General features: G+C 42.8%; 1 protein-coding gene across 11 annotated transcripts in view; it reads left to right on the plus strand.

The window, feature by feature from the left end:
• The window catches only part of MCF2L2 (MCF.2 cell line derived transforming sequence-like 2), a 177,667-nt gene that overhangs the window by 13,952 nt on the left and 147,753 nt on the right, over nt 1-15,962 (plus strand). For 5 of the 11 annotated variants that reach the window (XR_010307187.1, XR_010307186.1, XM_064165474.1 and 2 more), the window contains exon 1: nt 7,531-7,888. The exons of 1 other annotated variant lie outside the window; for it this stretch is intronic. Coding sequence is in view for 8 of the 10 variants with exons in the window: in XM_064165474.1 (XP_064021544.1) it covers nt 7,747-7,888 (142 nt within the window). In the remaining 2 variants the exon portion in view is untranslated. Of the gene's footprint in view, nt 1-7,528; nt 7,889-15,962 lie in introns of those variants that run through there. 5 more of the 11 variants (XM_064165480.1, XM_064165479.1, XM_064165482.1 and 2 more) reach the window with 2 other exon arrangements.

Genomic DNA, 15,962 nt, shown 5'->3' on the forward strand with positions numbered 1-15,962 from the left:
GGTAGGTGACTGGAGGTTCCTAGACAGGTCAGAAGCCTGATCTGAATACAGTGTTATCAGCTTATGTGGCTCAGACTTGAGAAGGCAAGAAGTGTAATTGCTTATAAGAGATCCTGTGGATATCCCAGAGCCCATGGAGGTAAGCAACAATTATGGATTATTTAGCAGTGCATTAAACAATTAGATTATCTTTCAGTTAGGATGACTGTGGATAGTAATTTTGTGGAGTCAGTCGTTAACCTAGAGCTCATGGAGTCTTCAGAGCTACAGGAGGTGGAAATAAAAATAGAGGCTGTTCAGATGTTACAGCATCTTAAGAGGAAACAACACTTGAGAAGAAATAGACTAATTACTCTGAATGCCTTGTTATCACTTAAGAAATAATTTGAGTGATAAGCTGGAGAGATGTTGGCTCTAATATATTGTTCTGGGTGCCATATCTGGCTTTCAATGATATCTAGAAACATGGGATAGGTGAGCAGGTTGGTGCTCGAGCTCTTCCTCTGGAGTTGCTCTCTGCTGAAGTGTGAGGTCAGAAGAAGTGAAAATCCTTTTTGTAGGAACTGGTGCAGCAGCAGATGCACCAGGAGCTGGAATTCCTAAATCAATGCAGGTTCATGCAGACATGTCAACTGCTGAAATACACATTTTTTTGTGCTGCAAGTAGATAATACATGTTTCAACCTTCTTTGCTGTCCATATGCAACATGCCTCTGTTAGGATCTTTTGAGCCATGCTGGCTGAAAGGGTTCTCTGCTACTGAGGTGGTGATGGCAGATACTTCTAATTTGTAGGTCAAGCAGAGATAATGATGAACCACAACAGGGTTGTTATAGATCTTTCAAATAAGAACTGAAGGCATCTAACTCCAGGTGGTATGTATGCAAGCATGGGTCTTTGGTACCTCAGAGGATCTAAAGCTCAGTGTAGACAGACTTGCATTTGGGAGCAATTTGGAAATTGTCATTTACTTGGTCAATATGTCCTTATCTGCTTTGAGGTCTTGTAAACAGTGTCTTATGTTAAGTCTGACATGGCTTCATTCTTGACAACAGAATAGCTCTAAGTGTGAACATCCTGCTTTTATTTGCCTTCAAACTATTTTGCTGTGGCTTCTTTATGTTTAAGGATTCCTCTGAGTATAAACCAATCCAAAGAGCTCTTGGGCTAGTGGATGATGTATAGATATTTGCTTTTAGAGCATTCCTCCCCAAATTTTGGCTTTTGGGAGGGAAATATTCTGGTGAAATTATTCCTGCTCCTCACCCAATCCTTCTTCAAATGATTCTCATATGCACACTCAAAACAAACCAAAAATGTTATTCTTAAATGGCATCCTTTTATTGACAATTGAATGTGAAACTGTCTGTTTCATGGGAGTAACAATCTCTCCCAAAGTCCTCAGATGAGAATCATTACAGAAGCACAAAGCATTATTTAATGCTATATTCCATGAAGTGGACTTATGCCTATTGAGGCTCAGGTCCATAAATGGATGTAGGATTTAGATATATTCTATTGAGTTAATCTGTGCTGGTCAGCAGAAAGCATTTGTAGGGGTGTTTCCTAGCAGACTAAAGAGCTATTTCTTATCTCGTTAGAACACTGCACCATTCAGCTTTAAGCAACTGAAGTCCACAGTGCTGTTGAAATCAATGTGCTGTTCTTATTTTATGTTGGATGAAGGTCCTGCCTTGTGCAGACAGTATTTAGCACATCCCAACATACGAATGCTGTGTGTCCTAACAGCAGGACACTTGAGTTGACAGGGAAGATCTTTGTGTATTCATGCAGTATTGTGCCTCTTGTAGGACAAGTTACGTCAGATGCAGCTCTATGCTATTTCTGCACCAGGTTTTTGTGTAACTTGGGGAATCACCCTGTAGATTGTACCTTTCTGGACCCTTGAATCTGTTACAGCTGATGGCTTGGAGACAAAGCTGGGGAAAATAAACTGGGAACAGCTTAGAGGTTCAGGCTATGGGTGGCTGTGAGGAAGGAACAGCTCTGCAGCATCAAGCAGGAGAAAATCCTCCTGCCTGAGCATAAGTGAATGCAGCTGTTGAGCTGCCCTGTGTGATTGCACTTGTGTGTGCACACAGAGGTGAGCGCTGCAGCCTCTCATTTGCAGGTGCCCAGCACTGAGGAACTACCATGGGGGCAGGTCCTTCAGGGCAGCCCCCTGGTTTCTGACAGCAGCTGTATCTTGGGGAAAAAATAAGAACATGTATTTCACAGTCACCAGACCAGAGGGAATAGCTCCTCTCTGACTGATTTTTTATCCTTAATTCCCCAGAAGAATACAAGACATGCCCTTGGGGGTGTGAAAGGAGTCCAATTGATGCATATCTGCCAGCTGAGAGGCCAAATTATTCAAAAGTCTTGGTGTTTAGGAAAGTCTAGATAGAAACTGAGAGTAAGTAACTGAGTGAACTTCAGTGCAGACATGCAAAGAGGAAAAATCAATCAATATTCCCTAAAGCCCCATAACCTATCCTACATAGTAAGGGATGCTGAGTGTTTGAGAGATAGTGATAAAACATTGGAAATGCTTTTACTGTACTATGTAATATGAGAAGCTGTTTCTTCCTGTTCAGCTAACATTTGGCACATGTCCAAAACCCTTGAGTATCAACAACCCTTGTGATTCTTACAGATCCTATTTTTATCCCTATGTCTCTCTGGTTCTTCTTTATCTGCTTTAAATTATGAATTGCAACAACAACAAAAGAAGCTGCTTCCGTCAGGGAATGTGTACAGCTGCTCCTCAGGAAAAGAAGCTGTCCTGGTGGTCTTGGCTGCATGGGTCCAGCAGCTGTTCTGTACAGTGAGTGCTCCAGTGGTTGACTGCAGAGAGAAAATGTGAAGGGGAAAAGGAAGCAGAAAGGCTCTGGACGTTAGCAAGAATTGGGGTTGCCTGGAAGTGACTCAGTGTGGTAGTGACAGAGTATAGAGAGGAGAAAAAACATTTTCTTCTTAATGCCCAGAGACTTTCTTTTCCAGCCTTCGTGGTGCAATGGCAATGACATAAAGACTGTGCCTGTGTGCCTACCTTGAACACCATATACTGCATTGGTAGTAAGGTGATTGCAGTGTTTAGGAGCATGGGAGAATGGTGGCTTGACATGCTCAGTTTAATGGATCACAACCTTCTCTGGGTTACCCAGTATCTCTCTCAATCTGTTTCCCTTTGCATTTCTTGTCTTTCATTTTATTTCACTGTCTCTATAAGACAAGAGCTATGTTTTAGGTATGCATTGCACAGAAAGACTCTGAGCCTCATTTGGATTCTCTAGACATTTTCGTGATCAAGACTGGAATAACTTTGCATTCAAGCCTAAACCCTGGGTCTAACTGCCTTTTGCTCCTGTGCCAGCTATGGATTGGTAACTTTGGGATTCTGTTTGTTTATCTTGCCTAGCAGATGCCTAGCAGGACCAAAATGCCTTCTGTTCTTGCTACTGTGTGCTTAGTTGCAGAGGTCAAAAGAGATAGATAAAACAAACCCTGCAGGTGCAACGTAAGTCCTGCCCACTGCTTGACCTATGAGGATTCCACTCATCTCCTGATCTCCTGGGCAGCTTCTCTAATCCAGCAATAATGGCACTGATGGAGCTTTTGGTGTGTGTGTGTGTGTGTTTGTTTGACCTTTTTAAATGGTGATGGTAACAGTCCTTGATTAGCCATGGATATCTACACAGCTTTAAGATGGCAACAGAACTTTGGCTAGGTTGTCTTCTGATCTTTGCTATCCTCACTCCTGCTTTCGGCAGGTCATGTGGGAGTAAATGCACACCAACAGTGGCAGAGTTCTTATTTCCCACTGCTGAAGGTGACCAAAAATGTTTTGCTTGTCAGTTAGGAAATCACTTTAAGCAGATCAGTGTAATGGGATTCTGAAGCCATATGGCACTGGAATTAGTGCCCTCGAGTGCAGTAACTGCATGCCATAATTGCAACAGTGCTGTATGTTAGAAGTCATTTCAAGAATAGAGATATTTTTCCCATTGCTCATTTGTCTGACTCCTTGGGGCTTAAAACAATGCCTGGGATGTAGCCCTTTATTAAAAAAGGAGGGGGATGGGATTCTGATCTGCTTTTTATTACTTGAAGTAAAATAAATGGAAGTTAATAGACAAGACCAGTTTCAGTTCCCTAGATGAACAGTGGAATGGATGCTACCTGTAACAGCACTAAGTATGCTCTGAAAATAAACCCTTCATGTCAAGCAGCTGAAATGCCTTGTGGCTTGTCAGATTCATGACCTGAATAGTGGGGAAGGCAGAAAGGAGGTCATGGATGTATATCCGAAAGGAATGGTGTGTTTCAGCATGGCCATCAAAGAAGAGTTCAAACTTCAGATAAAACTTCACATAAAATATAGGAAAATATAAAGCTGACATTTCAGGAAAGAAATAGGTTTTTTTTTCTTGGCTTCTATGCATATCAACCATATAGCAGCACTGGATTTAAGCTACTTATTTCTCTGCCTTGTAGAATGTTCTATGTAAGTGGGAAGGCTGCTAGTCTTCATGAATAAATAACTGCTTTTGGGAGGAGAAGCATGGCACTTTGTGCTTAAACTAATATAACGGGGCTTAAACTAATATAACCACATTATCTTTAAATTTGTGGCAGTTCTCTGGCCAAACAGTAATGACAGCAAGCCCCTTCCAGCAAGCTGTAATTCCAAGGTGAACTGACACTTCTAATGAATCTAGGGACTAGTGTCGTTCCCCAAACTATGCTTGTGTTAATGGCATCTGAGGATATCTGGGTGGTTGTTTTTTCCTTTTTCATTTTTGACAACACTTGCTTACATTTATTTACTTGCTTATTCATTCACAGACCAGCCAAGATGATGTTGCTAGGCAATGCTGGCAATTCATGAGCAGAAAATGGCCTCTTGCTTAGCTTTCCCAAATATTTTGCTATGGTTGTCTAGAGCAGCAGCAAAGCATGTTGCTTCCACTCTGTGCTATCTGTGGAGAAGACCCAAGAGAGCATGCTTGCCATTTGCTGTGCCTGCTTCCTCCACCACACTCTGCAGCATGCTTAAGAACAGTAACATGCAGTCAGACTGACACTTTTTAGTTCATGAAGGAAAATTATGACGAATCAATTACCCATGCTGAGTGCATGTTTGGTAACATGTTATAATAAAATCAAGCCAGCCCTTGGATACTACCAGTGCGTGCAGGTACATCCAGTGCAGTGCAAAAGGGGTAATTTGTGTGGTAGGAAAGAGGGCAGGTCTTGTGCTCCCATGTCCCAGGTTTCTGATATGTGTCAGGAGAAGCTAGTGAAATGAAACTTACAGGAGAATAAACAGATCCTTTTGTCCCTCCATTCTAGTCCTTGATACAGAGCACTAAGTCCCTGAGCTAAACCTTATGTGCACTGTTGCTAAATGTGAAGCAATGTTGTCTGGAGCTGAATGATGGCAGTGGTACCCCAGATGTCAGAGGTCTGTATTTAGCATTGTTTTGGATCAGTGTTTCCTAGGGAAAGACTGAGGCTTAGATAATTTTTGGATAGTTTTCCTGGTGTATGGTCTGGCTACCTGTGCTTCAGAAGCTCACACCTAGGGCAGATTTCCTCTCGTATCCCCCTTCCAGCATCATGCTTATCCCATGGAACAGAGTGTCTCACAGATCATCCTGTTGCTAAGCCACATGGACACCAGTGGCAGCAGCATATGTGAGAGAGGATGGCAAACAGAATTGTATTGTCATGTTTGCCTGTGTATGAAAGGACACCTTGCACCCCTACAAAGCAAGAAAAGAGAATGCAAGAGGGGCTTTAAGATAAAACTGCTGGGTTATGTTTCTAGTTTTCTTATCTCATGATGACAGTTTTCAGCAGATTAATTCTGCCTTCTGCATCACTGCTCTTCCTATCTGCAAAATATTGCAGTCCCCTGGGGATTTCTCTGTGGAAGCTCTAATAAATATTTTACAAATGCTAATGAATCAGGTCACCCAACAGCTCAGTACATCATTGTCATTGCTTTGCAGGGAGGGTTTTGGCAAAGTCAAAGAACAGGAGAGTGACCAGCTTCATGCCATGCAGCAAATTTGAAGGGGAAGGGTGTATAAATGTTTTACTTTAAGAGTGAGGATTCCCTTCACAGTTCCTTTTCATCAAAAGGAGACATCTTGAGACTCACTACTTCCCAAGTGTGATAGCTGTTTTATGGCATGGTTAATCTGCGTGAGCTGAAGCAGCCACTGTGTGGTTGAGGACCAGTGGAGCTGGCATGGCAGAAGCTGAAGAAGTTTGTGGAATGGGGAAGAAATAGGGTTGAGCTGATTTTTGTATGCTTCAGCTTACAGACGTTCATGCCTGTTCATCTAGTTATTCACCATCTTAGCAATGGCATCACATGGGGTTCTTTTCTCCTGATCATCTTTGCCCCCCCTAGTTCATTCACTGATCTCTATTAACTAGGCTTCTCCTTTCCCACTCTGAATAGAGATAAGATGTGACTTCAGAGGGCCATGAGCTGAACAGTACTGGATACAACTATGTGCCAAAAGTGGGGAGTGCCTGAGACATAGGAAGGCAAAGATTCTCCTGGCCTGTGTGCAGCATCCTTGCAGGACGCTTGATCTGTGCTCAAGTCCCTGCAGCTGAGTTCTGAGTTGCAGCTCAGCCCTGAATCATTAGCTTCCCTTTCTACTCTTTGCAGTGTCACCAGTGCTGGCCTCGTGCCTGTTCATGCATCTCCTGTGCAGTTCCCCCAAGCCCAAGGAAGGCTTCTTTTTCTTTTGCTCCATCAGGATTGAGTGCTCTCTGCACACAGCTCCCCAAGTACCAGTTTCTTCTTCACAAGGCACTCTGATCAGTGATTTGTATTACAGTAATTGTTAAAAGGCCAAAAAAAAGTCAACTGAAATATTCAGAACCTTCAAAGAGATTTCTGAATGTATGTTTCAGATCTCTCATTTTGGTGTCAGAGTGATGGATCTAACTAATTTTTTTTCTTTCTTTTTTTTTTTTGTTTTTAAGAAAAAAAAAAAGATGAGGGGTTGCACAGCTAGCAGAGCCTGTCTGCCAGCCCTATTCCCTTTTGTCCTCCATTCGCTACTCTGTTCATTTAGATTATCAGATCTTATGAGCAGGGACTGTGCACAGCAGCAGAGGGCTTTTCTGTACAGTTGCAGCCTCTCAGTACCACTGCCAGACGTATGAGTAATTGGTTGAGCAGCTCTGCAGAGCAGTCTCCTTGCACCGTCCAAGCTGAAATGCAGAAGTAACAAAATCTCTTCTCAGCGATGAAGAATCATAAAATCATAAGCCCAAAAGGGATCAAAAATCATGAAGAAAAAGCTTTTCTTAAAGAAAAAATCTTTGTGAACGTGTCTGGCATGCTTTTAAAGAGATATTCTGTGATCTTGCAATGTGCTTCTGGGATCTTCTGTCTTCATTGTTGCTAATAAGATAGCTTTAAATTAATGATAAGGGAGCCATTCAGGACATGGGCTGTGCTTAGGTTCACAGCTTTCATTCTGAATGAGAGAATAAAGTAAGCTGATATTGAAAGCAAGGAGAAGAAACAAACGTAGTCAGTAAGCCTATAAAAGTCTTAGCCAATTGCAATGGCGAACATCCTGCTAGCGAGGATGACCTTGAATGAACTAAGTGGGATAAAGTCACCAGCCTGGACTGACGATTGAAGAATCAGGCTGGATTCCAGCAAACTGAGGGAGCAGATTCCTGTCCAGAGTCTCCTGAGCTGTGGCAATGGCTTCCCGGTGTCGGAAATGTGGACAACAGGTGCCCAGGAATCCACCTTTCACTGCTGTCCGGATAACAGAAGGAGAAATGAAATCTTATCATGATTTTATAGGAGGATGTGTTAGGCTGGAGCGCATGACAAGGAAAGGTATGTGCAGCATCTTTAAAAGAAATAGCATCTTTGCTTGGTGGTAACTGCATTGCATTCCTAGAATACTTGCAAAAAGATTAGTTTTCTAATGCTTGCTCTGAGGATTCAGTGGCAAATAAAAACAACTGGCTGGATTTGGATATTAACTTGGGTAAGAGTGCATCATTTGACTAGCTGATATGTTTTTTTGGATATTTGCAGTGCTTTGACCTGGAGGAGGTTAAAAGAAATGCTGTCCTCATTCTGAGTTAATGTTTATTTCACTCCTGTGTTAGACATTGGAGTTTCTCTATGTGTCTGAAGCAGGTATTTGCTGTGCATCTAAAATATCTTTTGAAAGTTAATCTAAGGAGATGGGGCAGTGGGTTTCATGGCCCAGCTAACCCTGTCACCCTGTGGTCCTAAATGACTATGCAGAAGATCAGTATCTTTCTCTCTGTAAGGATTCTGGTTTTGCTGTACTCGGATACTTGGACTACCAAGCTTTTTGTGCACCGAGTCAGTCTAGCTACAGGGCACTATTCTACTCTTAGTGGGTTGCTAGTATAAGATACTGGTGTCCTGGCAATTCATGCTAATTGCATGTTAACTCTTAAGTGGATTTAGCATGCCAAGTTTCAAGTAGCTGAAATCTAGGTTGTTGGCTGTTTAGTCACATATCAAGATTGCTGAATCATAGAAGACTTTTTCCTCTGTGTCATTTGAGAGAAAAATTAACTAAGGAGCTCTTTGGATTCATTTTCTTTCTTCACTTGAATAAATATTTAGCAAACCTCAAATCCGGAAGCCTATAGCATGTTTGACTAGCACGTGAGAAAAAGAGCTCCAAAGGCATGCAATATGGTTGTGCTTTCAAGTTGAATTGTTTATTATGACTTAATTAGCTCTTCAGCAAAGAGAGCTGCATTCAATCTAGTCAGTCGAGAATATTCTGCAGAAAAAGAGATGGACCAGAAGCAGGTCACCTGCTGGCAGCTACTGCTTACAAATTGGGGGTTGCAGATGCTTTCTCTAATAGGGCTCTAACTCACAATGCCAGAGTTTGAAAACTGCAAAGCCAGTCCATTGTATCTGTGCCTCTGCTGGCCATCTATCTGTGCTGATTTTTGGGCTCACTGCCTACCTATGCGTTGTTGTATTTGGCTGACCTCTCGGTAACACTGCTGTGTCCAGTGGCACTCTCTGTAATGAGGCATTCCGTGTCCAGCATAGCATGGCAGAAATGTCTAGTGTCTGACTGAAAGACAGACTAGAATTGAAGTTCCTTCCTGCCTCTGATCCAGGTGCTACCAAGTTGCTTACTGCTCTTGGGGCTTGTGGGCCTGCTGGAGGCAGAGCTCAGGCATCTGCTGTTCTTTTTCTTCCTGTAGGTAGTGAGAGGAAAGCACTGGTAAGAGCTTTGCCATGGTTACTGTTCCCAGGGAAACACCTTCCCTGCCTCTCATGTCGAGAGATGACCTGGCATATTATTATTGTAGCCGGAAATCCCTTGGAAAATCATTTTCTGCTAGAGAGCAAATTCTGTGTCAACTCAGTTGGAGCCTGTTGCCATTTTGTGAGGCAGAAAACATCTTTGCTGCTTTTGTTTTTAAATTCTGCTGATGAGGCTGCAGGAGGAGCAGAAGTTAGCTTATTGCTGGGGACAAGATGCTTTTGGCTACATGCTTTAGAGCTGTGAGAATATACCACTGATAATTCTGCGTGTGGCAACAATGTTAGAAGGGGGCTAAGGAGCTGGCAGAGTGGCACAGGATTTCATAACCTTGCCTGGGTTCTTTCATAAAACTGTAGAAGTGTCTCAGTTGGAAAAGACCTCTAAGGCAATCAAGTCCAACTGTCAGCCATTCTTCTGCTCTGAACTGACTGGTGCTGTACTCATCTCTTGTTTTGGACTTAGTTTTAAAGCAGAAGTGGCAATTACCTGCCTCGGTAAACAGCAAGTCCTGATGATGTAGCTATGACTATCCTTTGAAAATATCCCTTGAAAGCCATTTTCCCATTACAGTAAGTGCTGTATAAACCCAGGGAAAGAAGGATGCTCTGTCCTATAGAATATTAGCTCTATATTGCCACATCTTACTAGTCCTTTGCTACCAGCAGAGACTCGTTGACAAACTCTAGGGGTGGACCATATATCCTTCTCCCAGGCTGGCTCTGTTTGAACATAGTGGCAATGCTGAATATCTTTGGTGTGCTCTGACTTGACTCTGACTTAGGGATACCCTTTCTGCAATGTAAAGATCCAGTCAGGGTGATAACTAGCAGGAGATTATTTAGTTCTTCAGGCACTCCAAAGTATGAAGCATTTTTCACATACAGGCCACATCTGTAGAGCACTGTGAATATTCTGTGGCGGTTTTATCTCTCGTACTAAACATCATGTCAAGGAAAGATGGAAGGCACACAGGTAACTATAGCAGAAACAGAGGCCATATGCCTGCAGCCAGGTCTGTGGTGGCCTGCAGGCAACCTACTTTTCAGCAACAGTACCCCATAGCAAGCAACACTGTGCCAAGATAATCCAGTTCCTGGATCCTACAAGTTCAAGGCTTACTTTGCATCAATGTGATTTGTTTTGATGAGTAGTTAAAAGTGTCATTGTAGACTCTTGTTTATGTAAAGAGATTAAAATAGCAAATGCTGACAAAAACAAAGTGCTGCTGTGAGGGGGCAATTGAAGGGCAGTTTCTCTATAGACATGTGATAACTGCTCAGAGCTCCACAACAGGTGGAAAAAGGACCTTGTTGGATGAGCTGGCCTATGGGTGCTGAAGTCCTCTATGGGATCTGATGTACAAGTGGTGCTATTTTGAGTGCCAGTTTGTGACCTTGAGACTTGCTGGGAGCTGCAGCTGCAAGGTGCTATAACTGACAACCAAGGGGAAGAAGCACCTAGAAAGCTAGGCAAGAAATGTGCCCAGAGCTGATCCTTCCTGTAGTGCTTTCAGTTCCTCCTGAAAGGGATACCGAAGCTGAAAGCAAAACTAGCTTCTTGTTGTGAAATACATCACTCTTGGGCAGTGGCTCATGTGCCTTCTCAGCACTGACATAACTATTCATGTCACTCAGCTGCTGGATAACATATTCTGTGCTTGAGGACAGCTCCTGCAAAAAATGACCCTCTCTGTCCCCAGATGCTCTTAATTAGCCTCCCATGTGATGCTTCAGTGGCACCACACATTTACTGGGGCTTAATATGGATGGAGGAACATTGTCTGGTTAGACTATGTTTCTGCATGCTATGGAGCTTAAGGCTGCAGGCAGATGATATATTTTTAAGTGAATAAATGTGTGTTTTTCATCTATACTTAAGGCTGGTGGCTGCATAAAATAGTGTAATGAATCTGCAGACACTAAGGAGTATGCAGTTCATCACTGAGGCTATTCAGGACTTTGCTGCTGCAAAACCAGGAAGATCTTCCTTGGCAGTAGAATGGGGACCTGTCTCTTGTATTAACAGAGTACTTCTGATTTTGTCATTTGGTAGGGCAGAAGAATGCCACAGTTCTGGCTACCCAGCAATCATGAGTGCCTGTTCTCTGTCTTACTGATATGTCTCTCTTACTGGTGAAAATGAAAAGTGGTTCAGATCTAACTGTTCAAGGAGAAAAGGGGACTGAAGTATTGGAAATGAAGGAAAATGAAGGAAAACTGCTTTTCTGGTGCTATCTCCAGAAGACAATTGCATCTGAATAATTTCAGTCTGAAAGGTCTTGGACCTATTGGAGAGTTTCCACCTTCAATAGTGAAATAAAAGAGAAATGCTTTCCTTGTGGCTGATCTTTCCACAAAGGTGCTGGTTACTGGGGAGAGCAACTGTTTCATGTGAAAGCTGAAATCTGAAGTGTGAGGTGAAGATATTTCTGACCACCTTGAGACTCAGTCATAGTGGCTCCTCAGGCATGGCTCAGAATCCTTCTTGGTTTATTTGCATTCAGGATCCATTCTCTTCAATGTAAAATGCTACCTTGGGAACTTGTGCAAGTGTTTTTTTCCAGCTGACTTCCACTGCAAACAAAATAGCTAAAATAAAATACTCTGGTTTCTGTAGAGGTGTCTTGTCTTGGATGCTTGTCTCTTTTCACCCTTTCCCATTGATATGCAGCCTGCTCTGCTGCTCTTGAGCAATATTGACCCCTGCTTACCTAATCGAAAAAGTCCAGAGATTGGAGATGAAAATAGGGAAGGCACGGCTTGCATTCCACTTTAAAAGAGTTTTGAGAGATAAGTAGTACTGAGGAGATGAAGAGAACTAATTCTCAGAGGACAAGTTATCACAGAAGCCTTCTGGGTATTTATGGTTTCTCCTTCCTCCCACAACACCAGAACAAGAAACTCAGTGAAATGGAAAAACATTAAACACGGATAGACAGATTGCCGTGATTGGTAATGTTTTGTTAACTTGTGGGACTTATTACCACAAGATAATAGCTCAGCTTGCTTTTTCTGTATTGCCTAAATTGTAGTATAAACTGTTTGGGAAGAAGATTTCAGGGAAAAACAGTGCAGAATGTACTGGGAGGTTGGAGAGCATCTCTGCAGAGCTCTCCTCTTAGTTGTTCCCATGGAATTTGTTCTCCAGTTTCAGGCAGTTCTGCCCCGCTGAAAGACACTCCTCTGCTGTGCTAAAATGTTGATCTGTGTACAAATCATGCTGCTGCTGCTTTATTATCTTGCTGTGAATTAGCCTGGTCAGTGAGAGTCAAAGTTGTGAACACTCCTCCTTCACCACCTGGATGTTATTTACTAGAATTACTGGGGCTCAAGTATAAAAGTGTGGTTAAAAAAAAAGCTTGATTGTGGTAGCCTAGTTTCCTGTATAAGGATATTTGGACTATGCCAGGTGTCTTACTGCACAAAATTCTGATCCTATTAGGTCATTCCATTTCTCAAGGGGAAAAAAAAATTAGAATCCTCCAGGCTTTTGCAACAGACAAGAATTATTGACCGAACTTTTATTTGTTTTCCCCTTTTTCTAAGCCAGGATGCCTCAGCAACTTTGCTCTGCACAGCAACAGTACTTTGTTCATGGTCAGAACCTGTTCCTGTGTGTCATTAAATTGGAGGTTTCTGAGTTCAAGTTGTCTAGACTCTTGAGTCACCACCTTGATACACTGTGCTGCTGTGGGGGCCTCTAAGGAGCGTGGGTCTACATGAATGATGATCTGATAGTGAAATTGGGATGCTGTTAATTAGTAAGGTCATCATCTGCCAGTGTAAGGGAGAAATGAGTTTAGATGGGAAATGGTAACGGAATCAGTTACTCTTTTCCATTTCCCCCTGACTTTTTACCACTAGTCTCAAGAAGGGAGATCTTCCAGAGAAAGAATGAAATAGAGGACAATTACTAAATTTTAAAGTCAAACCCACAATAAGAATCACTGGGCAGGAAATTAAAGTAAGTGCTTTCAAAAACAAGCCATTTTCTTTGTGATAGGCCAGCTCTATGGGATTTGCAGTTGCCTGGGGTCTTTAACATAAGGTTAAAGTGCTTTCTAGAATGCTACTTTAATCCAATTTCCATGAACTTCTTGTGTGTTCAGCAAGTCAAACACAATGAACCTAGTGGTCTTCCCTGGTCTTGCAGTGAAAAAATCAGAAGATGATCTTTGAGTTGCAGAATGAGTACAAGCCATTCCTCGTCAAGCTTTTGAAGACTGAACATGTGGGGTCATGTACAAGTTATCGCAGTGAAGGTGGAGTCTGATTCTAGCAACTAAGGATCAGATCCTTGGGGGGGAAAAATGTTTTTCCAAGGATCTGATTTTTATTATTATTATTTTAATGTAAGCTTCTATTTGTAGTGTAGATGAATACCACTAACAAAATCTGAAACATCAGTGTTACTCCATTCCATATGCTGTGCACTAGTAAGACAATATTTGGACAATATGAAATACTGTTCTACTGAGAGGGACACAACTAAACCTTTTGAGGTCATCAAAGACATTTTATGGATGCACACTGAAATTAACTTTACTAATGATGCAGGTGAAAAAATGTCTGACACTTGTAAATATAATTTATGAAACAAAGTGCTTTTCTTTGACGAAGCTTTTCTTTGGGATGAGCTTTTCTTTGAGCATGCAGTGGACTGAGAGGAATTTCTTGGTGCCTCTTCCATGTTAAGTTCATTCCTCTCCTTTCCTTAGGAATGCAGCATAAGGTTAGCTGTTCATGTTCTCTTGCAGAGCAGCATTTACTCTTCTTCAGCTAGACCTGCTACTTCTGCAGCGTCTCTGCACACAGAGTGGAAGTGGTTTTCAGAGAGCATCTCGCACATTTGTCAGCCGCTCAACATCCCGTGTGACGCTTGTTCATAACGCTCTTGAGCTTCTCCCAGCTCTGCTCCGAGAGCCCCTGCACGAAGGTTACGAATGCTGCCCGGGAGAGGGCAGTGCATGACTCCAGACCTTGCCCGGGGAGCTCTGCAGGGGTCCGACCCTGCTGCCTGCTGTGGGGTCCCGCTGGGTTTCGGCTGAATCTCGGTGCGTAACTGAATTGTCGTCCGCTCACAGCCGTAGCCTTCCCTCTTGAGAGCGAAACCTGTCTGGAATGGGAGACATTTTAATTGTTACATGTGGACACTTGTATCAGTACAGGCAGCAGAATAACACCACATGCTTGCTCCAGCTGGCAGAGGCATTTGCTGAGCTTGCACTTTAGGAGGGCCTGAGAGAAAGAAAGTGCAACGTAAAACGGTGCTGTGCATCATGCTGCTCTCCTAGTCTTATCCACCTAGCAGCATCTGTCTGTAACATTGCAGGTGTCTTAAGCTCTCATATGCATCTTCTACCTGGCATAGTGATGATTTACTTCGATTTGACATTTGTCTGTCACTACATATATAATGCTGTTAGCTTACTCATGCTGTGCTATAAATGTCATGATAATTTGTGTTGGTTGGCTGATGGGGGAAGAATAGAGACACAAGGTGTGTTATTCTCAGGAAAGATCCACTCCACTAGCCTGTGTGAACATCTTTCATCTTCTCGGCTAGGGGAAACTGAGGCTGGCTGGTGACCTGGATTCCACTCCTTATGCCTCAGTTTCCTTATCTATAAAATGAATGCTTGTCTTTTTTTCCAGCCTGACCAATGATTTCACTCATTAAAAAACATAATGTTACTACTGCATCAGGAATCCTAGGGGACTGCTGCTCTGCTGTACCCTAGGCAAGGAATGACCTGAATCTGAAGTTACTGAACTGCTGGGATTTCTGGTGGCAAAGGGACAATTTTATCAATAAAGCTAGTGGTAAAATGATGACCTGATATGGCTTCAGAAGCTATGGAAGTCATGCTATCATTGCATACCAATGTGAAAACACATGCTCTCTTCATGCACTGGGTAAACATCTATCCTGAATTATTTGTTGCTATGTAGAACTTCACAGAGAGAGTGATTTGCCATTGGAATGGGCTGCCCCGAGGAGGTGGTGAAGTGGCCGTCCCTGGAGGTGTTCAAGAAAAGACTGGATGAGGCACTTAGTGCCATGGTCTAGTTGATTGGATAGGGCTGGATGCTAGGTTGGAGTGGAGGATCTTGGAGGTCTCTTCCAACCTGGTTGATTCTATGATTCTATGATCTGGTTACTCCCCTGTTCAAGAGCTGTTTGCAACCAATTCATAGGACTCATGCAGTCTTCCCCTTTGTCTTTAAATAACAGTTCCATGCTTTGGTGTGTGGGTGTGCCTCTGGGACTGCTCCGAGACAGCTATTCACAGCAGTGCTGTTGGTTTCCCTTGGCCCTGAATACTCTACTATTTAAAGTTATTTTAATGAGAGCCCTTTCCACGCCTTAGTCTGAGCAAGTGAATGTGTTAAGTCTCTTGTTGGGATGTACCTTTATTTGTGATAAGCTCTGAATGCCTCTGAAGTGTCTAAGGGTCTGAGCTGAGAGTTCCCTGGCAAGGAAGAAGCCAGCTGTACCCTGGGGAGGGTTAATGCCTGGGTATGGTGCATGTCAGAGGTCCCTGCTGTGGTTTGCATTGAAGCAGTTACTAAGCAATTTGTGCAGTCGCCTCCAGGAGAGCTTCAGCTCTTTGGTTCACCGTTAGTCAGAGCCAAA

This window comes from Pogoniulus pusillus, chromosome 26, assembly GCF_015220805.1.
Source record: "Pogoniulus pusillus isolate bPogPus1 chromosome 26, bPogPus1.pri, whole genome shotgun sequence".
Classification (NCBI taxonomy): Eukaryota; Metazoa; Chordata; class Aves; order Piciformes; family Lybiidae; genus Pogoniulus; species Pogoniulus pusillus.